General features: G+C 47.3%; 1 protein-coding gene across 2 annotated transcripts; it reads left to right on the top strand.

Annotated features, from left to right (window-relative positions):
• The first annotated feature begins 933 nt into the window (after positions 1–933).
• On the top strand, positions 934–15,956 carry PRPSAP2 (phosphoribosyl pyrophosphate synthetase associated protein 2). Of its 2 annotated transcripts, XM_058035642.1 has the most exons (12): positions 934–1,050; positions 3,155–3,274; positions 3,691–3,841; positions 4,936–4,988; positions 5,112–5,178; positions 5,770–5,942; positions 6,832–6,947; positions 10,321–10,376; positions 12,640–12,788; positions 13,736–13,806; positions 14,611–14,757; positions 15,261–15,956. In XM_058035642.1, exons 3-12 carry the CDS (start codon positions 3,723–3,725, stop codon positions 15,417–15,419), a joined length of 1,110 nt encoding a protein of 369 aa, XP_057891625.1. In that variant the 5' UTR covers positions 934–1,050; positions 3,155–3,274; positions 3,691–3,722; the 3' UTR covers positions 15,420–15,956. The 2 variants fall into 2 exon arrangements, with proteins under 2 accessions (XP_057891625.1, XP_057891626.1); XM_058035643.1 differs by lacking the exon at positions 3,155–3,274.
• The last annotated feature ends 11,135 nt before the right edge of the window (positions 15,957–27,091 follow it).

Below are 27,091 nucleotides of genomic sequence, written 5' to 3'. Positions count from 1 at the left end.
TCTTTGTGCAGTTCAACTGATGCATGTGGCAAGGAGAGTCCTGAGAGGAGTCTGGATAAATCATGTGCACTTTTGACAAGGAACTGAGAGGCCACTGAGAGTTTCTGTTCTTAATTTCCTTTGCAGAAATGCCTCTTTTTCCATAAACACTGCTCATGGCAAAGGCCAGATGGTAGCTCGGTGTCCGGCGGGGATGGAGCCACCCTTCCACCCCTCTCTGGTGGGGATGCAGATGTGGGAGCTCCAAAATTATGGCACCCTGTGGATATCATTGCATTATTCCACGTGGATTTTGCACCAGGGGGCAATTTTAGGCAGGGGGCAGCTGAATTGTGGTGTTGGGGTCCCCCCATCCTCCTACCAGCGGATTCAGATCTGTACTTCCCTTTTTGTTGCAAAGGTCAAAAGTGGCTGATGATGGGTCTAAGAAATTATTTTTATAAGGGATGGCTGAGCTGGGTTTGTTTACTCTGGAGGATGCTCAGGGCCCTTATAATTGTCCTCAACTCCCTGAAATGATGCTGTAGTGAGGAGGGGGCTGGTAAGCTGACACGTGGGAGATTCAGATTAGATATCAGAAAAATTCTTTTTATTGTCCGTGTGGCCAGGCATTGGCATAGGTACTCAGGAAGGTGGTGGAGTCACCACACCTGGAGGTGTTGAAAGAGCCACCCGCATCTGGCGGTGGGTGATGTGGTTTCGTGGTACTGCTGCGTTGACGGCCGGACTTGGATGATCCTTAAGATCTTTTCCAACACTGACGATTCCAAAAGCCTAAAACTCTGAGATTCTGTAACCCGTCCCGGTGCCCAGGAGCACGGGGGCTGAAGGGGAAGATGGCGCCCGCTCCCCTCAGCGCGGCGGGGGAAGGGGGGGGGGGGCGTCGCCTCGGGCCCGCCCCGCCCGCCCGCGCTCCCTCCCTCACGCCCCGCCGCCATCTTGCCCGCGGAGCACCGGAGGGGCTGAGCTCCGCCGCCGCCTCTGCCTCTCCCCCTCCTTCCCCTCCGGCCGGGCCGCCTTCTCCCGGGGCCGGGGGGCCGGAGCCGGCAGGTAAGGCATTCAGCGAGGGGCGCTCCCGCCCGCTCAGCCCAGTTCAGCCGGCTGTGTGAGGGCAGGACATCCCCCTTCCCCACACGGGGTTCCGACGCCTGAGGAATGGGCTATGTCGCCCTTCCCTCAGGGGATGGAGCCCCTCTCCTGGGCTGCCCCTTTCTGGGGTTGCTCGGGCTGCCCGCAGGTGCCACAGGTGAGGGGCAGCGGCTGGGGCTGTGGCGTGCCCGGGCCGCTCTGGGGGCGGAGGGATGGGACCCATGAGGGACACGGGGCCTGTGTGACCCACCTGGAGCACCCGGAGCACCGCAGGGAGGGGTGGCTGGAAGGGTCTCAGCCCACGGGGATTGGTGAGTGTGGAGGGACGGGAAAATTCCCCGTGGGGACATTGGGGAGAGGGTGCCGATTCCCTCCATCCCATGGGCTCCATTCTTTATCCCATCCAGTTATTCCTGCCTCTGTTGCTTTCTGTGTGGACATGCTCAGTTGATGGAGGCATAAAGCCGTGTGTGCCCAGTGATGGTTGTGCTCATCATGATGTGTCTGTGTAATCGTGTGCAGCCCAAAAGGAAAGGCAGGTGTTTGTGCTGCAGCCTGTTCTGTGCTCGTGTTCAACCTTGGAAGGTTGGCTCACCTCACACCCGAGGATTATTGTCCCATGTACCCCTGTGGAGTCATGCCTTTGCACATCTAATAAAGTTTTGTGAGCTTGCTTTCATCCCAACACCTGTTTAAAGGTTGATATATCCATATTACCCTTTAAATGCAACTTCCTTGCCCACACACACCATAGCCCACTTGTAGCTGCTGAAGTACATCCACAAGAAAGTCCTTGACCTATAATAAAATGAAAAGCAATGTTCATTATTACTTGTGAATACATCAGTATATTGTGGTGTAAAGTGCACCCTCAGCAATAGTGGGGAACCAACAACTCACCTTTTCAGATCTTTTGCTCAGCTCCTGGTTTCCCTAATCTGTGGAACAAAGAAGAAACAGACCTGCATAAAAATACACCTGAACACTCTGTGAATGCTTTTGGTAACACAGAAAGTTGCCTCCACTCTGTTCCCACCCAGGCCCACAAGCAGGGTGCTCTCAGGTGCTGTTAGACCTTAAAGCATTTCAGGTTCTTTGCTCTGGTGGAGCTGAGATGGATCTTGAACACCATCATGAATATTTGATGGCTGATGGCCATTAGTTGACAGCTGGGAGTTGCAGAGAGTGAATGAGCAGCAGAGCAGAGAAACACTAGCTAAGAAATGGGGTGGGGTTTTTTTAGGTATTTAATTTGAGAGGGATACAGGTGTTGCTTTGGGAGCCCCTCTGGTTTTAGTGGAACATTCAGACGTGCTGGGGCTGAAGCCGGCGGTCTGTGCACGGTTCTGATGACAGGCAGCTTTTCATTCATGGCAGCTGAGCACAGCTCAGCCTTGGCACCAGCAGATTTGTTGTTAGGAAGTTCCTGACTTGACTTTGGCTCTTCACAAGAGTGAATCGGGTTCCTGTGACAGAGTTAAACTGAGCCAGACTGTCTGGTTGTAAAGGAGGTGTGAAGGAGTTTCATTACAGACCCCGCCAGCTGTTCCTGTGAACTCTTCCTCTCCATCTCTTTATTTTTGTTGTTGTTTTGCAGTACTTCATAATTGATACATCACCAGCTTTTTCTAACAAATTAGGCGTGACTATTAATTAGATAATTCTGTTTCTCAGCAGGGAGATGTTTACCAGGAAAGAAGTTACAGATTTAGCTGTAACTTCAATTTAAACTTTGGTTTAAATTATGCCACTCATATTTCATATTTCCAGTCTCCTAAATAATGCTGAAATGGATGGTGAAGGATTGGATTATTTATGCAGCAGGATTTTAAGTTGAATGCTGCCTCCATCTATCCAGGGCTGCTGGTCAATGGGATCTTTTTTTTTCCCTTTTATTTGACTAAAATTTTATAGTAGAAGTAACCATGAAAATGTGATTTACAAAGAATAATAAAAACATGGAATCCCATCAAGTCCTTGGTGAGATTAGTGGTTTGTGCCTTTATTTGAAACAAAAACCAAATTATACTGATTTCCTCCTGATATTTTTCTCCTGTTTTCACAGGAGAAATATTGCTTTCAAAGAATGACAACAGCTGCTTCAGCAAGTGGATTTGCTGTGCAAGAGGTCATTATTTACAGCTGCCAGCTTTATTGAATTCTTCCTTACATTTCATCCTTATTTGTAAGTTTATAACTGCAAAAGTACTGGGAAGAGATTCAGCTTTGGCAATAGACTCTTCTAGCCTGGGCCCAGGAGCTCTTTTTAGCTCAATTCTACCCCTGCCTGTCTTTGTGATTTTGGAAAAGTCAATAAACATTGCTCAGTTCTGGAAAATGAGCTGGACAAGGTGATGGAAAAAAAGTATCAGTGTAACTGGATGATAGCCTGAGGAAAACAGTTAAAAAGGAAAAAAAAACTTGGTGCTAGAAGGTGTTCTTGGGGGATCTTTGGAGAGCTTTTAAAATGGGAATAACAGATTTTAATGATGCTGGAATATCCAGGGTTCTGGGAGATTACCCTTTCTAAACAGAGCAAATGTCTGTCTTGTTTTGTTTTGTTTTTTAACATGGATTTAAATGACTTTTGATCTCTTGCAGTCTTTTAGAAGCGGCAAAACAACTTAGGGTTGATGTTTTGTGTGCCATCAACTGAAATTGGGGCCATCATGAATATCACCAAGGGTGGGCTGGTGCTGTTCTCAGCTAATTCCAATTCCTCGTGCATGGAACTGTCCAAGAGGATTGCTGAGTAAGTAAAGGCTGCAGGGAATCTCCCCCTCTTGGGGTTATTCTGATGGGATTTGTTTTACTGGACACTTTTCTTTCCCTATTTAACTAAGGTTATATTGGAAAACTGCCATGATTTGCAAGAATATGGAGTTTGCTCTATAGGAGAGGAAATTTCAACAGCTCAATAACAGAGAGAGTCATTTGTGTTTGAATTGTTCTGTGGCAGGCTGTGACTGGCTGCAGCATTTCATAGGAAACTCGTGGGATAATTCCTGTTTGCATAGTGGTAAATCATCATGGCAGAAGTTTTCTCTCCTTGTACTGGGGTGTTTTTAGGCAGGACAGCTCCATCCCTCCTGCTCTCTGTATATTTTGGATGGGAACATTTCTTTAGCTTAAATCCATGCATATCTCTAGCAGAACTTTTAGGACTTAAATAAATTTTTACTGTGCTAATTAGGATGCATAACATTACTGGGAATATTAGACAAGATGGATTTCTTCCAGAGGCTTATTTACCCCAAGTTGGGTGTGCTAGAGGAGAAATGGGAGTGCAAAGGAGCTCAGGTTATGTGTAGAAAGAATTTGGGCCTGAGTGCAGAGCATACCCTGATCTCTTTGTAGTGATAGGGTGTAGCTAGTGCTGACAAGGAAGAAATACAGCAGATACTATTCTTCCATTATCCATAAAATAGTACTTGCTGCTCTTTCCTCTTCATTCTGCATTGACTTTTTTCCATAGATAAGAGTGATTTAAAAGCAGTATTTTTGTGCACACGTATTTTGCCGCACATGTGTGTATATATATATAGGGCAAGAAATATATTAAAAATTACAAAATGTTACATTTTTACAGCACCATTTTTATCCTGCTTCTTGTTGTGAGCTTGGAAAATAAGTTTAGCATAGTCTGCAGTGCAGCTTTGGGGAATTGTAGGTGCTTTTTAGAGAAGTGTTCACTGTAATTACTGAGTTTATGGTTTGGGATTTTCTTTCCTTGGTTTTATCCCACAGAATGCAGCCTTTTCAGTAACTCTTGCATTATGTGGGATTTACATTTGATTTGCCCTTCCTCTCCCCTTACTGACTTCTGCCTTATTTCTGTTCCTGCAGGCGCCTGGGAGTTGAGATGGGGAAGGTTCAGGTTTATCAAGAGGCAAACAGAGGTGAGCATTTAATGAGCAAAACTGGAAATGCCCCTGACACTGATTTCAATGTCCTACACCCTTTCTTAGACTCTAAAAAGAGTTTTGCTCTTGCAAATATTTCCCTATTTCTCTTCTTGGCAGAAACACGAGTGCAGATTCAGGAGTCTGTGAGAGGAAAGGATGTGTTTATCATCCAGACAGTTTCAAAGTGAGTAACTGCTTCAAGACCCTGTGCTGGCATTTGATCTGGGCTGTCCATAGCAATGCTTCTGTTTTCATTGTTAATCACCTTTTGTGTTTGTGATGCAGTGTAATAAGCTTATATTAACTAGATAGAGGTTTGTGGGGAGTTTTGGGAATAGGTTTTGTTGGGTTTTTATGTGTACACAAAGGCAGCTTTGGCATAAGGTAGCTTCTACAATTTTAATTTGTAGTGACTATAGCAATAAAGCCTTCTCCTTGGTCTCTGCATTCCTTTCATAAATATTCTTTTGCTTATGTCAATCTCTTTTAAATTCTTCTCTTCTCAGCTCCCTGTCTCTAGCACCATCACAAAGTTAAGATGTAGGAGGAATGTTTCCTGGGCAATGTGTCCTGTGATTCAGAAATTCTTTAATTTTATGTGAAAAGAACTTTACAAATGCTAAGACTTCTTTTTTTAATGGCAGCAGAAGTGCAGATCTTAGCTGATGACCAGTTCTCTAAAAATATGCCCTCTCCATCTCTGCTGGGTGTGAATACTGTGGTGACTTCAGGATTTTTGTGCAGCAGCTCCAGGAGCAGATGTTTCTCGTTGCAGGGATGTGAATACCACGATCATGGAGCTCCTGATCATGGTGTATGCATGTAAAACCTCCTGTGCCAAAAGCATTATTGGAGTGGTTCCTTACTTCCCCTACAGCAAACAGTGCAAGATGAGGAAAAGGGGCTCCATTGTCTCCAAGCTGCTGGCCTCGATGATGTGCAAAGCTGGTAAGAATGTGGCTGTCCTTAAATCAGGGGACTCCTGCTGTCAGCTTCCAGCTTTAGGGAGATCTGTACACAAGTTTAGACTCTGTTTAAAAATAACTGCCAAGCTTTTCATGTGTTTAAACCTACATAGAAAGGAGAATGTAATTAGAAATGTTCCCAAATTGTGAGTTCATAAAAACCCCAAATGTGATAGAACCATTTTACATCAAATTGTCCTGAGCTGGCAGAATGAGTCTGCTGTGCTGAGCTGCTTTGGGCTGTGCTGTCACCTCTCCCAATACCATCCTTTGCCTTTCCTGCAGTCTGGAACAGTTGTGCCTTGTCATTTCTGTCTTGTTTTTTACTTGTTGGATGAATGCACTTTGTCCTTTACATCTGAGACCATGTGGGAGAATGAGATTATTCATTTTCACAGCCTTCAACACATTTTCTACTTCTTTCCTTTCACTCCCATCCCTGGGAAGAAGCAGGCAGTTCTAACAAACTGTGGGATCTGGGCTGGTATTTTGGGAGAAGAGGTTTTTGATTAGGAGCTTGGCCCATTTTTCAGGATATAGAATTAATGAGCATGCTGTGTGACATAGGACAAATCAAGGCTTCCATTTTGTCCAGTGGAGAAGGATCTTGCCTGCCTCAGTGTGGCACTGCAGAGCCAGTTATGTGCAGGGTTCTGAGCTTCTTTTAAAAAAGTCACTCTGGAAGCCTCAAAACACATTAACACCAGTAAGAGGGACTAAAATTAATTTATTATGTATTTTCACTCAGTGTTCTCATGCAGCTTAGAGATTTTTCTGGACAAACTGCAGTGAAACTTAAAAAAATAAAGTGTCTGTTCTCTCTTACTTTTCTTAATGTGCTTCTCTGTTTGTTTCACTATTTTATTTTAAAGGGCTAACTCATCTTATTACCATGGATCTACATCAGAAGGAAATTCAGGGTTTCTTCAATATTCCAGTTGATAACTTGAGAGCATCTCCATTTTTACTCCAGTACATCCAAGAAGAGGTGAGGAAGGCCTGTTATTACAGTTGGTTTTTTAATTCCTTTTGTCATGTCTCAGGGCATGTGAAACAAATCCCTCTGAAAAGATTAACTCTTCAAACTGAATTTTAAGGGGAGAATGGTCACTTGGGGCAGGGAGTGATGTTGGGAATTGTTGGTTCTTCTCTTCCCCACATTTAACTTTTGCTTTCTTGAAGAGCTGATGTTTTCTTACCCATGCAGCAGTGCTGTTTTTCCTCTTAGATATATTCCCCTAACACTGAAAAAAATAGCATTTTCTTGCTCTCAATGTCCTCCTCCTTTCCTATTTCCAGTTTCCTTGACATTTATAGGAAGGGCTGCTTGTGTGGGCATAAATTTAAATCACAAAATAAGAAACATTTGGAAGTTGTAAACTATGAGAGAGCCTATTGATGGTGCTCTGAAAGTCAGGCTGGTGGGTGGAAGTCTCACTCACTGTTAGTTCAGACTGCATGTCTTGACTTGAGGAGCTTAACTTGGGATGTTCTGTGCCTCCATCTTATTTTTATAAGGGTTTTGAGAAGTGCTACTGGTGGATTGGCCTGTACAAAATGTGCAAATGATAATTGTAGGTATAAGATGCACGTTAAGCCTCTGACTAATGGTAATTTGGAATAAAGCAAATGCTTTCTTCCTGGTGAGAGAAAGGGTTTAGCTCACTCTTGCTTTTGAATCCAAGCTATTTCTTTTTATAAAGCTAGGAATGGCTCAATTTCAAAAACAAAACACACCCCACCTCCTTAAAGAAACCCAAACCAACATGATTTTGTTATGACAGTATTAAAATCTATTTGAGTTCCTCATTATAATTTCATTTGGTAATAGAGTCAAAGAGGATGGCAGAACAAAACTCCAGGCTTTGCCACAGTCATTCATCTGGTGTTCCAGGAAAGAAGTATTGCACAATGTAAGCACTTCCTAACTTAAAAAAAAAAAAAAAGAACAAAAGTGGAAAACCAAACACACAGACACAAGTCAAGTTTTGCCTTTATGTGTTGCTTGAAAGTGTGGTTTATGGTCAATAACAAGATCATGGTCCTGATTTGGTCTTGAAGCACCTTTTGATTCCTGAGCTTTCTGTGGTTTACACAGAATTGTTGCAGCTTTGAGTCTGACACTGCTGTGCAATCTAACAAATGACCCTTTGTAGAGAAGTTTTAAAAGATACTTTCAGTTCTTCATCCCTCTGCTCATCCATGAGGGGATTTTCTAAAACCAGAGTGAACTGAGTGGATCTGATCACACAGGGTCTGTACTGGCAAGTACCTTCACCAGCCAGATCTTTTATCTGTGCTTAAAACTTTGAACCATTGCTGCTCAGGGGGAATTTAGTATTCATCTCCAGTTCCTGGTGGCCACAACTTGCTGGATATCCTGCACTGGGAATACCACAGTTTCCAAAGCTGTGGGAATCATGATGGAATGTACTGAGGAGCATGAGCTGGAGTCCAGCTTGATAAGGATGAAAGTCAGTTAAAAAACATCTCACTGAAAGTTAGGAGAATGAGGGCTTGTAGTTGTTTCCTGTTGGAAATTTATGCCTAGATGTGAAGAGAATCCCTTGCTGTTGTGGCATGAAGGCAGTGCAATCAGTGAAATTCTTGTGATATAAAATAGTTGGGTGTTTAGTTTGGTGTGCTTGGCACATGTTGGATGCTCTGTGCCTTCTCTTTGCTTTTAGCAGGTGTTAATCCCAGAGTGACACAGCCCTTTGTTACATGGACATGTTGACACCTCAGAGTCTTTGGGATGACATTTCTGACTTCATTTTTGAAGAGCTGAGAACAAATTCGTTCATTTGGCAGAGGAAAAATGAGGCAATGGTGTCTGAAGTAGATCAAAGCCTTTATTATGTCAAGTGACAGGCCCTGCCTTGTCCATACCTTCCATCATGTTAATCTTTGCAGCCTCTTGTATAACTCAGTGTTTGCCAGGGACAGAACATGCTGAATTCCCACTTTATAGGTGGAGTTACCAACATTGTGGATTATTAATGTTGCCTGACATCCTCAGAAAATTTCTTATTTTCTGTTGGTTGAACCCTTGCCCAAATTCAGAACTTATTTTTTCATGTCTACTTCAGGTGGAGATTTTGGAAATAATCAGCCAGTGCAGTTTGTATATTGTGGATCAGATTGTGGAGGAACTTACTTTGCCTGTGTTGGCAGAAACCCCGAGTATTTCAGTGCTCTGGAATGGGTGTTTGATATCTGACAAGGTGGTGAGCTGCATGGCAGGGTGTCATCCCCACAAATCTGTGAATTCCACCCCTAACAGATCAATTTGCAGGTATTTAGTGACGAGTTTTCCATCCCTTACACTGGGATTCTGAGGACTGGACCTGCTCTGTAGGACTTGCTTGGCTCAGGACTGTGGTTTTTTGCTAGAAGGACACACAGGTTCTTAAAGCTGCTCTCCATAGAGATGGATCATCCCAGGGCAGCAGAGTGAAGGAAGAGGCTGAGTTTGCAAGGAGTGGGGTAAAGTGGGATACCAGAGGGACTGCAGTTGTAGTTGATGTTGGAAAGAACTGCAAGTGTGGATGGTGGAATGCTTGGGAAGTTACAAACCAGATGAATCTGATGTGGAGTCACTGTTTGCAGGGAAAATGGAGATGAGGAAAAGAAACTTCTGAGAGATGGGGATTAAAATGCTGGTTAAATGGGGATCAGGAGTCTGGAGTGAAAAACCTGCATGAGCTGGGGCAGGGGCAGCAAACTCAGGAGCAGCCTGTGCTTGTGAGGCCTGACTGGAGCAGCTGTCAGACACCAGAGGGAAACCCAGACCTGCTGGTTTGTGCTGTCAGCATTTCAGCAGCATCCCCTGGTGCTAGCCAGGCTGGCAGTTTGTAGCACTTTGAGACTGAGCCTCCAGGATCAGTGCAGTGACTGTGGAAGTTTTATCCCTTCTGATGGTCCAGAGAAAGAGTCGATGTGATGTGATGGAGAGGTGTGACTTTTCTTGGGGTACTTTTTAAAACAATAGGAAGTTGTAAAATGCTGGTTTTTAGTGATGAAAGACAATTTAGGTTGAACAGGAAACTTTAATTTTGATGGTTTCCTGTTTTAACACTTGTGGGTGTAACCCTGATGTCCTAAAGCAGTTATTTTTCTGTTATCTGTACTGTAAAATGGGGTTTATAAAAGGTACTGTTTGAAGTTAATATCTGAATTTTGTAATACATGTTTTTACTGAGCTGTCAACCCTGATCATGCACCATGGATTCTTGAGGTTACTTTCTTAGGTAAAATGTTCAATGCTTAAAATTCTGGCAAAATAAAGTTCTCTGATTCTTACTGAGGTTAAATTTGTCTAAAGATATGAAGTGGACATTGCTATCTGTTATTCACTACAGATACCAGACTACAGGAATGCTGTAATTGTGGCCAAATCTCCTGCATCTGCCAAGAGGTGGGTAAGATCTGCTCTCTTTCTCAGAGCAGCAAATCTCTGTTGGGTTTTGTTCTTAGGGTCAAGTCAAGGACAAATACTCAATAATTAGAAGATGCAGCCTTCAAACCCCTCCCAGTTCTCCTCTGTCAGCTGTGTAGATTTTACATCATTGCTGCAATTATAATAAATCTAAGGAGAGTAGAAACAAAGCCATACAAAAGGATGTGATAAATCAATGCAGTGCTTATTATTAAGAAGGTTTTTAATTATGTTATATTTGTGTGCATTTACATTATAAATCTGTAAATGAGGAGAAGTGGCTGGAAGTGTAATGCCATTAATCCAGATGAGTTTCTCAATGTGGACATAACAAAGAACATGGCTGATAGATCCTGAACACAGAAGGTCAGTCTGGGTTTGCTGTTTGAGATGATTGTGATTGTGAAGTCTCTGGTGGTTGAGTGACTGTTCTTAATCCATGAAGCTTTATAGTTGACTGTTCCTAACCTCTGGAATTACAGAGCTGTCAGCAGGTGCTGTAAGAGCTGGATGATGGTTTAAGAGAGGCTGTGGTGACAAACAAGACATTGTTGAAAAGATACTTGGATATCCATGCCAATGAATTCTGATACTCTGTGTTTTCCTTATTTTCTGTAACAAACCACCTTTTGTCATCTTTTTCTCCAGCAGTACTTTTTATGATTTCTTTTGTTTTGGCCAGGTAATTTTACATTTGTTTCTTTTCCATTTCTTTTCCACGGTGTCAGTGTTGCCTCTTGGGTGGAGGCAAGGGTTTGTTGCAGCATTTTAATGCTTGATTATCCACTAATTGCCAATGCCAGCAAATAGATGAGTTGCACATATGCAGTGATTTGTGGAGGAGAGGATCCCTGAAGTGTATTGTTTAGCTTCTTCACATGCTCCTATGAGTATTTAAGGACAGTATGTGAAGAGTTACATTGTCTTGGGAGAGGGATAATTGGATGTTTCAGCCTAATCCAGGCTGAAAACAATCTGGGAAAATACTTCTGATGAATCCCTGCTTGTGAAAAAGAACTCTTGTGTGTTGAAGTTCAGAATGTCTCTGTGGTTTCTGAGCTCACTGGGAAATTAATAAATCATTTGGCTGTCACTTTGAACTTGATTCAGTTTAATACTGCATTTTAAGGTAATTAATACAGTTTTATTGATATGATTATTCCTGCTAAGTCATAACTCTTATTGTTTGTAATAATAATTACCTATAATTAACTACTTGCAAAAATATTGCAACTGTATGATAACCACAGGGTGGAAGATTCTTAATTTTTAATTAACTGAGTATCACGATGGGCAAATTACTGTCTGGACTTTGTATTGTTTGGGTAGTGAAGTAAGGCTTACGGACAGAGGAGGTGATTCAGGCACTGAGGTGCTGATGTTAGAGCAGAGTGAATCACTCTGGATGTGCTGGGCTTGCTTGGACCAGAGGAGACCTGGATGGGTGCTGAGGCAGGATCCCAAACCCTTGGGTGTGCAGGGTGAGGTGGGGTGGATGTGCTCATTGGTATTTGCTGCTTCCAATATCTGGCATGCAAATTCCTATTTTCCTGACTCTCTGCTTTTCCCACTCCCCCAACTGACCTCACACTTCTTTCCAGAAATTTCTAATCTTAGTTGAAGAAATACTGCAGTGTGAAGGAACTTCATGTCAGCTAATTAAAAAATCCAAGCTGTTCAACTCCCAAGTGTGGTTTGTCAGGCAGAGTGATCATCTGGATCCCCCTTTCACAGGGTATCTCAGGTTATGTGTCAGCAGGTCAGGGATGTTGTCTTTATTTACTACTAAATAAATAGGTGAACACTTGTTTTCTCTTTTTATAAGAGTATTTTTTTCCTATTAAATGCAGACAATCCAGACATCAAGGCTGATCTTGGCTACTGTTAAATGTGTCCTGCTGAAGCATGGGATCCCTGAAGGCTGGGAAGTGTTATTTTGGCTCTTGGGCAAGCAGAAGGGAGCAGTCAGCATTTTGTGACTTGCAGCATTTATCCTGTTGCTTTAGGCCCATATGGGCACTTTGAAGGTTACTCTGACTTTAACAAACTCGATAAAAAAACATCCTGAGGGGCAGCCGATTTCTCTATGAATTCTCTTAAAATTTTAGGATAGCTTGACTTCCCTCTGAAACATGAGCAATAAAATGGAAAGTTTAGGGTTGTAGACAGGTGAGTTGTTTGAAATGTGACCTTTCCCTGGTGTTTTAACCCTTTCCCTGGTGTTTTAACCCTTTCCCTGCAGGGCCCAGTCCTTTGCCGAGCGCCTGCGGCTGGGGATCGCGGTGATCCACGGGGAAGCCCAGGATGCCGAGTCTGACATGGTGGACGGGCGGCACTCCCCTCCCACAGCCAAGTACGTGGCTGCCATCCACCCCAGCCTGGAGATCCCCAGTAAGTAAGTGTGGGGGGAAGGTGTTACCTGCTGCTTTTGTGGGTTTAGGGATTGGGTTTGGCAGGAATGGATTGGTTAAAAGGAGTGGTTCTTCACAGAGGGAGAAAATAACCTCGTCTTTCTTAGTGGGGAGAAGATGATTCTGTCACCACATTTCTCCTCACAGAGAAAAGCAAGGCACAGTTCTTCCCAAGAATATTTCTGGGTTTCATATTCTCTAAACCTCAGAGAAAGGAAAAGCAATTCATATCATTTGCTGTGCCTGTGTTTGTGCAAAAGTAGAATGCAGTATAGAAATTGTTTACCAAAGTAAGGGTGTTTTATTTCCTTAAACCTATCAGAGCCAAGAGAGTGTGTGTGTGTCAGGACTATTGGCTGACAGTCACAAGTTCTGTGCAGTTGTGTGCAAAGTTAAGTGCTTAGCAGATTCAGTTCAGATACAGTGTAATATAATACAGAATAAAATAGTATAATAAAATAATGAATTAGCCTTCTAATAAAATAAAATCAAATACATAATTTCTCTCCCCCTTGTTGGGGCTTCCCTACAAATACTATAGATTCCTTCTTGCTTGAGTGTGGATGTGACCTACAGCTGCACCACCAGAACTGCAGGGCATAAACCTACTGTGGGTGTTAGTGGGTGACTGAACTGGTTATGTCTGCAAGCACCTCTGTTTCTGTGCTGAAATTAAGAATTAATTGAATTGGTAAATAATTCAGATATAAATGAATATAGTTAATATATTAATTAAGCTTTTAAAATATTTATGTATTAGAAACCTGCTGTTTTTTATTCAGTAATGATGAAATAGTTGAAATAGTTACTGCTTCATGTCTCTAATAGTGGTGACCCATCAGACATTTCCATAGTTCAAATAAATTATATAAACTTCCTCTTTTCTTTCTCCTTTCTCCCCCTCTGAAAACATCTGCCATTAATCAGTGCTGATTCCCAAGGAAAAGCCACCCATCACAGTTGTTGGAGATGTAGGAGGAAGAATAGCTATCATTGTGGTAAGTGAGGTGCCATCAGTTCTCATCAATTACATCAAACATGTCAAAGCTGCAGAAATCAAGCAGCTGTTCTGTGTCAGCCACTGAACTTTGGCTGCTGCTGGACTTTGATAGGATGGGGCAGCACTGAGCACCCTCACAAAGCTGCCTGGGAGCTCTGAAGGATCCACTCTGGGAGCAGCACTGGGACCTTGTTTCCATGAGCAGAGCAGGGGGAATCCTGTTCAGAGCTTACCTGGAGGGGTTCAGGTGCTGCATGCACCCCACAGGAGGAGGGGAGAACCCCCCTGTTCTACTGCTGGGTTTGGAGATGCCACTGAAGCTGAGGTGATGGACATGGAGTGGCTGGAACAGGTCTGGAGGAGGCCACCAAGATAATCAGAGGGATAGAGCAGCTCTGTATGAGGAGAGGCTGAGAGAATGGGATTGTTCAGCCTGGAAAAGAGAAGGATCTGGGGTGACCTAATTGTGGCTGTCCAGTACCTGAGGAAGGCCTGCAAGAACGATGGAGAGAGATTATTTATAAGGGCCTGCAGTGACAGGACAAGGGGCAATGGCTTCAGACTTAGAGGAGTGTAGGGTTAGATTGGATATAAGGGAGAAATTTTCCCCTATGAGGAAGGTCCCTTCCAACCCAGGCCATTTTGTGATTCCTTGATACACTTTTCTCTAGAGCAGATTGTAACCTCTGGGTTTGTCAAGGAAAAGAACAATTTTCTGATAGTTTGGGGTTTGTTACACTTGTTAAAGCTGTGTTGGTCTGTCTGATGTGGTGAACCCTCAGTGACTCTGGGATTTTGGCAGGATGACATCATAGATGACGTTGACACCTTCCTGGCTGCAGCTGAGACCCTCAAGGAGAGAGGGGCCTACAAGATCTTTGTCATGGCCACCCATGGCCTGCTGTCCTCTGATGCTCCCCGGCTGATCGAGGAGTCTGCCATCGATGAGGTAACTGTGGGGTGTGATCTCTGAGCAGGGATTTGGGGCTTTTCAAAGCCATTTTCTCCTGAATTGATTATTTGCATATACTGGCATTAAGGATTAAATGGGAGGTTCCTGCTTCAGGCTTTCTCACTATGGAGTTGTGTGCTGGAATATTGGCATGCACATGTCTTTAAACTCTAACAGTGGGAAATGTGGGAAGGGGTGAGAGGCTGGACTGTCAACATCAGCACACCTTCTCTTCAGTGGGTGGGATATTTCTGTACCTCCTCTGGATCTGTGTGGCAGAATGAAGGGAAGGAGGGGCAGTGCCATTAGTATCCATGGATACATGGAACATATGGCAACGCATGGCCCTTCCTGACACTGTGACCCTGACAGTAATGTAAAATGTTGTTTTGTCAGCCAGGGTGGTTTTGTGAGATCTGTAAAACTCCCTTTCACCCTTCCAGTATAAAAGGTGGAAAACAAAAGAGCTACATCGTTGTGACCATTTCTTCTTCCTGTAGGTGGTTGTTACAAACACGATTCCACATGAAATACAAAAACTCCAGTGCCCTAAAATCAAGACTGTGGATATCAGCATGATCCTGTCAGAAGCCATTCGCAGGATCCACAACGGGGAGTCCATGTCCTACCTTTTCAGGAATATAGGAGTGGATGATTAAAGCTCATTCCTCTCAATAAACACCCGGGCCAAACTGGAAGCGAACAGAGAACGAGCTGTGAAGCGTTGTGCTTACCTTAATATTTCCATTGAGCCACTTCTTGTTTTCTCTTGGTTTAAGTATCAAGGTAGAACAGTTTTTGAGACAATTTTTTTTTTCCTTTGCAGGGTTTTTTTTTGAAATTGGGGGGGTGGGGGTTGGTGGGAGTAAACGTTTTACAGAAAAACTGTTCTAGTTGCTTTTAGGTTAGTTGCACTATACACGATGGAAAAATCCCACAAAACACTTGAGGCAAGAATTTGGCTTCTAAATTAAGCATTCCTTTTCCAAAGCTGCTTGCTACAAGTGCTTTAAATGATGATAAAATGAAGTGACTGTATAATATTTGCATTTTAAAAGCCAAAAAGGTCGTACTGTTGTATGCAGTCCAGTGATTTTGTAGGAGTGCTTTTATAGAAAAGCATATGGAATATGCACCTGTATTTATTTTCTGCGACAAAGAATAAAAACTTGTTTTGTGTGAGCTTTCTAAAAATGCTCATGTGCTGCCCCTTTGTCTTCTAAACTGTCCTTAAATATGGTCAGGGAGCAACAGGGACTTGCTCAGACCATGGCACAGATTCCCAGAGAAGCTGTGGCTGCCCCTGGATCTCTGGAAGTGTCCAAGGCCAGTTTGGATGGGGCTTGGAGCCACCTGGGATAGTGGAAGATGTCCCTGCCATGGCAAAGTTTGGAATGAGGTGATCCTTCCCACCCCAAACCATTCTGTGCCTCTTGGACTTGGGAATATTGTGGGGGATGTAGGTTCCAGCTGGTAATATCCAAACCAGCTCATCACATGTAAACTGGGGTTTTCTTTTGAGGTTTCCTGCCTGCCCTGACTGCGTGGATGAGCTAAAATCTACGCCACAGAGCAGAGCTGGACTTGTCCAGGTTTGTTTTCCCAGCCCTCCTTGGGCAGGTGTGGGTGTAGTGGCCGGCTGGCTGCCAGGCTGCAGCTCCCAGCCCCAGAGACTCCCAGTTCCTCACCTGTTACAGAGAAAACAGTGGAGGAACTGATGAGCACTTCGAGGCTGTTTGGTTTCATCTTTCCATCATGTCCTACAAATGAGTGTAAAGCTTTTGGCATGTTCACAAGTGAAAATTAACCTTTGTTGACACCGTTTCTATGTTGGAGACAAACTTCCAAGGACTTTGGAGGCTTCATTGACTTGAAAGGATAAAACCAGGTGCTTTCCTTAATGCTAATGGAAACAGCAGGCTGATTTATTGACACGTGTGGGTACTTTGGATGTGTTAATGCAGGTCAAATTCCAGCTGAGCACTGAGGGGGAAGGTCGGTTCCTCTCAGGGCTGTGCGGAGCTGCTGCAGCTCCTTCAAAGAGAGCAGGAATGCTGACCTGGCTCAGTGATGGGCACGTTAACTGCACCCTGTTTATTTTATTAGTGAGACCTTGTAGAAGTCTTGGGAGCAATTCAGACAAGCGTCCAGTGCTGCAAACTGATGGCTAAGTACCCCAAAACAAGGGATTCTGAGGTGCTTTCCTGTGCCTGTCTCATGCTGTCTCCTCTCTTCAGAGGAATTGCCGTCTTCCGTTCTCCACAGCTCCCTGACAGGAGGATGCAGGTGAGGGCTGGTCTTTTCTCCCAGTTAACAAGAGCAAACAATCCCAAGTTGCACCAGGAGAGGTTAGGTTGGATATTAGGAAAAATCTCATGGGAAGGGTTGTCAAGCATTGGCACAGACTGCCCAGAGCAGTGGTGGAATCACCAGGGATTTAACAGCAGTGTAGATGTGGAATAATGCTTGGACTCAATGATCTGAGAGGACTTTTCCAGGCCAAGTGATTCCATCATTCTGTGATCTCTTCTGTGGGGGTCTCTCCTGGTCAGCCCTTGCCATGCCAGGCTGCACCTCAGGCATTCACCCAGCTCCTGTTTGATCTTTGCTTTAAAACACAGAAACCCCCAACTTTGCCTGGTTTCATGCAGTTATACAATTATGGTATTGATGAGGGCTCAGGAATTTGGGAACAAACTGCACCCATAAGGCTGGGCTGCTGTCCTTTGGCTGTTGTTAGAGTGGTGGAAAGGGAGGGAAGCACATGAGGCATCACTCAGACATTTTTCAACCCTGCCCATCTGTGAGACACTGAAATCAGGTGGAGTGGAGAGGGTGGGCCAGGCTGCCCACCCAGGCACCTTGGGAAGCACAATTCCTGCTGGGCTGTTAATGATAAATGCCCTTGGGCTGCTAATGAGTTACTGATCCAGTCACCCTGTGAGGCTGAGGATGAAGAAGGAGGCAGAGGAATGAAGGAGTTAAATTCCCCTGCTGGATCTGTTACCCCCTCACAGCAGTGAAGCATTCTGACCTTGTTGTAGTGCTTTATTTTTCCTTAAAAGTTTATATGGGAATACGGGTAAGAGCCTTTTGTTCCTTTCTGCTTTCTTGTTTGAATAAGTTTTCTTTCCAGGGCTGGAATATTTTCTGCCATTTGAAAGCTTCTATTATTTTCCTGTAGTTTTCACTTGTGTATTCTGTGTGTTGTGCTGTGTGGAGCTAGGCTGGGAGAGCTGGCTGGGAGAAGAGAGAGGTGTCCTAGAGCCCCTTCCAGTGCCTAAAAGGGCTCCAGGAGAGCTGGAGAGGAACTTTGGGCAAGAGCTTGGAGTGACAGGACAAGGGAAAATGGCTTCTCACGACAGAGGGCAGGGTTAGATGGGATATTGGGAAAAAATTCTTCCTTGTGAGGGTGGTAAGGCCCTGGCACAGAAGAAGCTGTGGCTGCCCCTGGATCCTGGACAGTGTCCAAAGCCAGGTTTGATGAGCTTGGAGCAACCTGAGACAGTGGAAGGGGTTTGGAACAAGATGAGGTTTAAGGTCCCTTCCAATCCAAACCATTCTGGGGTTCTGAGACTGTTTTGTATAAATCCCCTGCCCCTTTCACCCCCTATGGAAAGGCTCCTATGGCCTGGGAGCAAGGTGGAATTAACCACAGAATTAACCAATTAACCATCTCTCCCCCAGCCTCTGTCTGCTGGGTGTGAGCAGCTCTGCCCCTGCTCTATGACAGGGTGTTGATCTAAGTGCCCTGATAAGAACCCTGATAACAGCAACAAGGATCAGCTACAGCAGCCTCAGATAAAGACTCTCCAACTGCATTTATTCTGCCTTGCAGAAAAATCCTGGCCAGAGCTGTGTCCTATTAGCCAACCTGTCTGCTGGGGATGGCGCTGGGACAGGAACATCCTCCCTGCTTCCCCCTCTCCAGGTGCTTCCTTTGCTATTCATGGCTCCAGGTTCCTGGGGTGCAGCCACCGTTTGGTGTAATTAAGCTGGAGTTGCAGAGCTCCCATTAATTATGGAGTCTCCTGTCTCTTGGCTTCTTGTCTGGGAGACTTGGGTCCTGGTGGCTTGTCTGGCTTTTAGGGAAAGGGTGCTGTGTGCTGATCTTTCCTGCTCCCAGTCTTCCTGCAGGGTGAACAGGAGCACCAGCAGTGGCTGGGAGTGACATGGCCTGGTGGCCACTAAGCACAGCCAGACCTGTGTCCCTCTGTGACACCCTGGGCACAGGGACAGCACCCCACTGAACCCCACCCTGCTTTCTCCACTGTTTGCCCATGATTTCCCCCACCCTGCCCACCTCCTCCTGCCAGAATTGATGTCCTTGGAGCTGCATTTCCCTTCTCATTGCACAGAGGATGCTGGAGTTTGTTGAGTTTTCCCACAGGCTGGTCTGAGCTTGGGGAGGGATCCATGGGGCCAAACATCCCTTTCCACCATTCCTGCATGCCCCTGGTGATTCCAATAAAGTAGGCTGTCCCAAGTTTCTTTTTTCCCCCCTCTTATTTCTGTCAGATCTTGACAACCTGGCCGTTGGTCCCTCTCCTTGCACAGGGTTTGTGGCAAACACAGCCACGTGTGGCTCCTCATCCTCCTGGAGACAAGAAAGTCCATCCCAAACCCAGCAGGGATGCCCAGGTGAGCTGGGCTGTGGGAGCATCACGCTCAGCTACCTTAATCCCATGTGCTAAAGGATTTTCCTGCTCGACACACACACATCCCTCACCCCGCACGGGGGCTCTTTGGCCACACTTTACTTTTAGTAACCACGGGGACGTTTGTGCCCTGTTGCTCCAGTTCCAACCTTATTTTTTCCACCTCCTTTTCCTGAGTTATCCCCTGGGGAAGCACCAAAGCTGGTTCGGCTGGCAGGGCACTGGGAGCTCCTGAGCTCCTCCTCTGATCGGTGCCTCGCTCTTGGCCAGCAGCGAGGGCTCGGTCGCTGTCGCCGGCTCCGGGCGGAATGTCACCAGTGTGTCGTGTGATTAAGACAATGAGAGCTCTGTCGCAGCAGATGGGCCATTTCACAGTCTCGAAAGCTTTGGGAGGAGCCGCGCAGGGGGTAATTAGCACAGCCCTGCTAACTCAGCTTTTCTCCAGTGTCCTACGGTGAGGTTGGAGTCAGCTCAGCTCCCTCCAGGTGCTCAGGGAAAAGGAGATTTTGGAGCCGAGTTGCTAATCCAGCCCCTGCAGGTTCCTAACAGGGACATGACTGAATTCCCTGCTTCCCCAAAAGTCCTTGGTTCCTGGAGAAAAAAACCCCAAACAAACAATCCCAAAACATTTGGTTTTGTGATGCTCAAGGAGTTGGTGGGAAATGTCCCGTCAGGAGCTGAAGGGCTGAGGGAAGCAGGTTCCTGCTGGCAGAGGTGCCAGGGGGTCTCCACAATGTCCCCATACCCAAAAGGGCATCAAGGCTGTCTGAAACCATTTGTGGGTGTAAATGTGTCCTTGAGGACGAGCCAGGGCTGGATCGGGAGCAGAGACAGGTCTAGGACTGCAGTCAGCATTGAGCTGCAGCAGTATCCATGATTTTCTCTGTCTCCTTCCTCCTTCCTGACAGGCGATTTATGCTCTTTTGGCACCGGCCTGGGTGTTTGTGCCTATCTCATCTCACCTGGGGTATTTACACTGCCCTGAGCCACAGATCCCCACTCCCTGGAATCCTCCTGAGTTCTGCTCTGGGAATTGCTGCTGTCCCCCTGCCCTGCCAGGACCATCCCAGCAGGATGGGGCCTGCACAGGGCAGTGGTGGCTCTCCCTCCCTGGCAGATTGTCACAATTCCTGAGCATCTCCAGCAGGATCTGGGTGTACCTCTCCAGCCTGGAGCTCCTGCCCTCCATCTTCACCGAAATCTCTGTGAGATTTTAGCCCCACCTTCAACTCTGTGACCAATCCAGGACTTATTTCCACCAGCAGAAGGTTATTTTTGGGTTCAGACCTTGTATGGCCAGAATGGGGGAGAGCGTCTACTGCAGATACTCAGGAAAGAGTGGGACAAAAAGTGGGAATTTGTGTGCAGATGCTGTCTGTGCCATCCCATGAGCTCAAAGATGGATCCAGCAGTGCTGGTCCTTTCCAGGGGCCCTGATGGATGTGCCAGGATACCCAAACCTGCCTGGTAGCAGAGGTTGTGAGTGAAATGTGCTCAGAGGTCGGGCTGCATTGCCTGGGTTTGTCTCCAGTCTCTGGTAGTGATGCTTTCCAGCATTCCCAAAGGGACTGGGACAGCCAGGGGCTGAACAGGGAATGAATTCATTCCTTTGGGGCTCGTGGGTTTTCTGAGGAAAGGAAGCCTTGCTGCAGCTCCAGGATATTCAGGCCTGTGGAGTGCCTGGAAATGAGGCACTTTTCCACAGGGATGTTTTCCCCTCGTTTTAACCTCATTCACAGCTCCCTGTGTGCAGCCTCTGGTAACCACGGGAAGAGTTTATCCGAGGTAAAACAGCTCCAGAGCCTGTGATACCAGGTCTAGGGCAAACAGGAGAGAGCCTGGCACAGACAGCCCCGGGGGGCTGCAGACAGCGAGACAGAGATCAAGAGCAAAGAGCTCAGAAAAGCTGCAGAGAAAGAAAACCTGCCTCAGGGAGCAGCCCTGCTCCGATGGAACAGGTGGATCTGACCTGGGCTCTGCTGGGGCTGAAAGAAATGTGCTTTTGCAGGTGGCTGGCAGCAAGAAAAGAGCTTCTGCAGAGCAGAGGCTGAGGCAGGAGGTGCTCAGTGTCTGTCCCTGTGTTCACCCAGCGTCCCTGGATGTGCCATTGCTCCTTGCACGGTGTTTTGCAGCCCCAGCCCCTGGGCTGAGCCCTGGGGTGTGACCGTGTTCACAGGGCTCTTATGCTGAGGGAAGAGATGAGGATCTGACTCCGTGTTTCCGAAGGCTTGATTTATTATTTTATGATATATATTACACTAAAACTATACTAAAAGAATAGAAGAAAAGGTTTCATCAGAAGGCTAGATAAACTAAGACTAGAATGGCAAGAATGATAAAGGTTTGTGTCTCAGCTCTCTGTCCAAGCCAGCTGTGATTGGCCATTAATTAGAAATAACTCTATAAGACCAACCACAGATGCACCTGTTGCATTCTACAGCAGCAGATAATCATTATTTGCATTTTGTTCCTGAGGCCTCTCAGCTTCTCAAGAGGAAAAATCCCAAGGAAAGGATTTTTCATGCAAAGATGTCTGTGACAGTGGGGGGATCCTCTGGCTGTCCCCCCGAGGGCTCCGGGGGATGGAGCAGCCCAAACAGGGCTGTCTGTGCACATCCATCAGTGCTCCATGCAAAGGGAGAGGCTGGATCCTCCTGGGGCAGAGCCCAGCGCTGCTGCAGGGAATCCCCAGCGCCAGGAGAGCCCTGGCTCCCTCCTGAGCTGCTCTCTGACCCTGGGCAGGAGGCTCTGGGTTTAACAGGCACCTCACAGGGACACAGCAGCCCTTTCCACAACCTCAGGGCTCCCAGAGGTGGCACTGATGACTCTGGTGCTGCAGCTGAGCCCTGTATTTCCCCCACAAACCCATTCTCTGTCCTGCTGCAGGGCATCCTTCCATACAACTAATATTCTTTATATCCCAGTCATTATTAAAAAAAAAATCCCACAGCACTATTCCTGAAATCATCTTTTGGAGCACAAGTTCAGCTTGCAAGTTTGGGCAGTGACACTTGGATTAATCTCTGGTTGTCCTGGTATCCAGTAAACTGTTGAAAGTCACTCCTCTGTGTGTCTGTGTCATATCTGCCAGCAAGGAGCCAGGAGGAGCTCAGGGGCCGTGCTGGAGCTTGTGTGTGTCTGTGCTGCCTGGCTCTGTCATCTGAGGGGCTCTCACAGATCCCTGCTGGCATCTGAAAGGAAAGGGAGCTGGGATGGAGGATTTGTGCTGGGATGGAGGATTTGTGCTGGGATGGAGGATTGGTGCTGGGATGGAGGATTGGTGCTGGGATGGTTTGTTCTTGCTGGTCTGAATTTGAAGGAAGAGCTCACTGGTACTTGAGGTTTCAGTCTCTCCCCAGGCATTCCCAGTCCCCTTTTCCCTCCCCAGGTGATGTCCTGTCAAGCCATGGGAACATGCTTGGTCCCTTTCCTTTCCAGCCCCTCCAAGGCTTTGCCCAAAGGGATGGATGTCCTTCCTCCCAGCTCCTTCTTGGCTCTGGGGTTGCTGTGGTGTCAGAGGAACCTGCAGGTGACCCCTGAGCAGTGCCTGCTCCAGCAGGAGCCTCTGCAGCTCTCTGGGCCCTTCTCCACCCAGCCTTGTGTTTGGAGCTCCATGGACACTCCCAACCTGCCCTTCCCGAGCCTTCCCTCAGCCACCGCTGCCCTTTCTTTGGTCTGCTGAGCTTTCTGTGATCTCTGAGTCAGGCAGGATGCAGCAGAAGAGGAACCAGGCTAATGAGGGGATTATCTTGGCATCTGGCTGCATTCACAGCGAATCCTGCAGACAATGGCTCTTTCCAGCAGTGGGCTGGGATCAGTGTCTGCAGACACCAGGGGCGTTCCCAAACTGGCCCCATGTCCCCATCCCGATGTCCCCATCCCTGTGGTGGCCACGAGTGTGGGAGGGAAGGGTGAAACTCGGGGCAATTAGGCAGGGCTGTGTCCTGAGGGGTTTCTTTGGTCCTTGCTGGGGCTGCCTCAAGCCCAGGGCTCTCTGGGCTCTTCCTGCCTCCTCTCCCTGCAGACGTTGTGTTTTCAGGTGGGGTTTTTGCTCCACGTTCTCCCAAGATGAGGCACTGCAGCAGGGCTGCTCCCTCCGCTCTTCTTTCTGGCAGAGGGGATGTCAGACCCTCCTCTTCTGGAAATCTCCTTTTGCTGCCCCCCAACCCGCCACATTTCCTGGCAGGGTGCAGCAGGGCAGCCCCAAACCCTGCTGGGAGATGGTTTCCCACCCAGCTGGGAACATGAGAGGAGTTTCAGAGGCATCTTAGCCTTGGCAAAGAGCCCCTGGAGACTCCTCTGTACCCTGGGGAACTCGTTCTGCCGAGCTTCTGCTGCACCAATTGTTCATCCCAAGCTGTCTCCAAAGCCAGCTTTTATTGGGAAGGCTTTAGTGACACTTGGGCAAGAACAAGTTTCCAGGTGAGGTCACTGGTGGAGGCAGGGATCTCTCTGGATTATGAAGCCTGACTTCAAAGGCTTCTCCTCTCCTCTTGAGGTTGAAAGGAACTTATTTTATGACTAGGTCATGCCTGGTTTTAATTAGCTTGTTTTTGTATTTGGGATGTCTTATTAATGCCTCGGTCACATGCGCTTTTATTTTTTTCCCACCCTTGCAGGATTAGCAGGAAGGGAGGAGGAGATTCCTCTTCTTCCTCATAGCAGAGGCTCCGACTCATCTGCAGACGACTGCAAAAATGATTAAGCATTGAGAAATCCAGGTGAAGGAATGATGAAATCTCCTGTCCAGGGCTGAATCTTCCAGCTGGGCTCTGGGGAAGGGTTGCTGGAAAAGGGGGAGAAAATCAGGGAGGGGGAGAAAAAATTCCTGGTTGGTGCTGATGTGGCAAGTGATGGATCCTTCTGAGGGATGTGAGGGGCTGGAAGGCACCAAGGATGCTTGGCTGGCACTGTGCTGGCAAAGCTGAGACTGTTTGGGGCTCCCACTTCAGGCTGTGCTGGGAGGAGGTGGCTGGGAGCCCTTGTTTGGGGATTTTCTGCCTTGTCACTGAAACTTGTGCTGGGTGAGGGCTTCAGCTGTGCTCTTGTAGGGCTGCTCAGGGGTATCCAGCTGTGGTTGGGTTGCATTTGCAGTGGGAAAATATTTGAGGAGCCACATGGGTTGGCTGCCCATGGGTTGGTTCCTCTTCAGGAGGTCATTGCAGGGCTGAATTCCTTCCTGGTGCTGACAGGGACTCTCCCAGACACACCAAGTGCAGCTGAGGACAGGCAGTGCCTCCTTGGGAATGCCTGGCATGGCTGTGGTGTAAAGCCTGCTCCAGATGCCATGGAAGAGGCCCTGAATTAGGATCCTCATGGTGTAAGTGCTCTTGTGGCTGGTTTGATTTGATTTAACTGAGCTTGTGTGGGCTCAGGTGCTGGGGAAGGGCTTTTGTGCTGTGCTGAAGCTGGATCTGTGCTCCCCTCCTGGGTTTTGGGCTGGTGGAGCCCTCCTGGGCAGCTTAGCCCTCTGCTCTTGCCCTGCTTGATCCTGCAGGGCCCCTCTCCGTGGCCTGATGCTGATCCAGCTCCATGGGGAATGTGCTGGAGCAGAGCAGGAGGAGGGCATTGTCACAGACACATTTTATGGAAAATCCTTTCCTTAGGATTTTTCCTCCTGAGCAGCTGAGAGGCCTCAGGAACAAAATGCAAACAATGGTTATCTGCTGCTGTGGAATGCAACAGGTGCATCTGGGATTGGCCCATGTTGATTGTTTCTGATTAATGGCCAATCACAGCTGGCTTGGACAGAGAGTGCGAGATAGAAGCTTGTGTTATCATTCTTCTTTTTCTATTCTTAGCTAGCCTTGTCATGAAATCCTTTCTTCTATTCTTTTAGTATAGTTTTAATATAATATATATCACAAAATAATAAATCAAGCCTTCTAAACATGGAGTCAGATCCTCATCTCTTCCCCCATCCTCAGACCCCTGTGAACACAGTCACACAGGGCAGAGCTGGGCAAGGAGGGCTGACATGGGAAACAACCTGCCCAGCCCCTTCCTAATCCCCGGAGATGCTCCCACATGACGGGGCAGGACAGCCCTGCTGCTGGGGGTGTGTGGGGAGATGTCAAATCAGAGCAGCTCTCCTGGCTGTGGGAACCCGTCTGAGCTCGGGGCCAGGGTGTGAGCAGCTCTGCTTGCCTCTTCCTGCCCCTGCTGGCCTCACTCCCGTCCCCAAACAAGGTTTGTGTGAAGATGCCCCAGCTGGGAGCTGGGGATGGCTGAGCTCAGCTCTGGGTGGAGATGTGGTGGTGGCAGTGCCACTGTCACCGTGCCAGCTCCTGTCCTCCCATGGTGCCACAGCTTTGGAAGGAGGTGTCCCAGCTCTGGGTCTCTGCTTTATTTCTCATTTCCACAAGGCTGGGAGCTGCCTGTGCCTCTGCTGCCTGTGACGCTGCCACCCCTGGGGCTCAGGATTGTCCTGAGGATGTTCAGAAAAGGCTCCATGGGGACCTGAACATGCCTTTTTGGTATTTAAATGGTTTATAAAAAATAGGGAGACCCACCTTTTATATGGGCAGATAGTGATAGGACAAGGGGGAATGGTTTTAAATAGAACAGGGGAGATTTAGATTGGATACAAGGAAAAAACTCCTTCCCTGTGAGGGTAGGAGGCCCTGGCACAGAGAAGCTGTGACTGCCCCTGGATCCCTGGCAGTGTCCAAGGCCAGGCTGGACAGGGCTGGGAGAAAATTTGTGCCAGGGCCTCCCAGGGAAGAATTCCTTTCCAAAATCCCATCCAAACCTGCCCTCTCTCAGTTTAACCCCCTTTGCTGAGCACAGACCTTGGTGATGGCTCTGCCTTGCTCTGAAATCACACATGGCACAGACTGGGCCCATCCCATCCTCTCTGCCATTCCCCACAGGGATTTAACAGGGATTTAACCCCTGCAGAGCCCACAGGGATTTAACAGGGATTTAACCCCTGCAGAGCCCCTGTGCTGCATCCCAGCCTCTGCCATCCCCCTCCTGCTGCCCCCAGGGCTTTCTCTGCCCTCACTCCATGGCTGCTGGGCCTTGCTGGGGAACACCTTTGGCACGGGAGCAGGTCTGCAGCCCCAGGCACAGATCTCTGCTCCCAGCCCTGGCTCTGAGCCTCTGCAGAGCCTTTGTGGGTGCCCAACGCCCAGGCAGGGCCCGGGAGGAGCCGGCCTGGATAAACCAAGCCCTGGAGGGGAGCCAGGCCTGGCTGCTTGTGCAAGAGCAGGAGGAGCTGCCAGTGCTGCCTGCCTGTGAGACACGGGGATGGATTGAGGGGAGTAAGGGAGTGATGGCCATTTGTGAGCTCCCCAAAAGCTTCAGGTCAGGGCGATGAGGACAGGACTGTGGGGTGGCCATGGAGAGGGGAGAGCTTCTCCCAGGCACAAGGGGACAGTGGAGGAAGAGGAGGAAGGCTTGGAAATTGGAATTTGCTCAAGCTGGACTGGCTGGTGATGCCAGTGCATGATGTCTGAGGGATTTTTGGTCTAAGGACAGCAGCACTGGTGGGGAGGGTCCTGTGGGAGGGAGATTGCCCAGGAGCACCTTGTTGGGGAAGATGAAACAGGAAAGCCTGTCTGGATTGAAAAGGATTGTCTGGCAAAAGATTTTGAGGATATAGAAACTATAAGCAAGATTGAAATGAAAGCAAGCTTTGAGATACCTCAGTTACTGAACAAATAGAAAAC

The sequence above is a fragment of the Melospiza georgiana genome, chromosome 16, assembly GCF_028018845.1.
Source record: "Melospiza georgiana isolate bMelGeo1 chromosome 16, bMelGeo1.pri, whole genome shotgun sequence".
Classification (NCBI taxonomy): Eukaryota; Metazoa; Chordata; class Aves; order Passeriformes; family Passerellidae; genus Melospiza; species Melospiza georgiana.
The sequence above is the reverse complement of the archived record's forward strand: the minus strand, read 5'-3'. Positions and strand labels throughout refer to the sequence as shown.

Excerpts from the sequence above, each read along its gene's own strand:
- PRPSAP2 (XM_058035643.1), top strand. The coding sequence starts at position 3,723 with ATGTTTTGTGTGCCATCAACTGAAATTGGGGCCATCATGAATATCACC. Across the intron at positions 3,842-4,935 it reads CTGTCCAAGAGGATTGCTGA|GCGCCTGGGAGTTGAGATGG; the intron begins GTAAGTAAAGGC and ends CTGTTCCTGCAG. Across the intron at positions 5,179-5,769 it reads ATCATCCAGACAGTTTCAAA|GGATGTGAATACCACGATCA; the intron begins GTGAGTAACTGC and ends TTCTCGTTGCAG.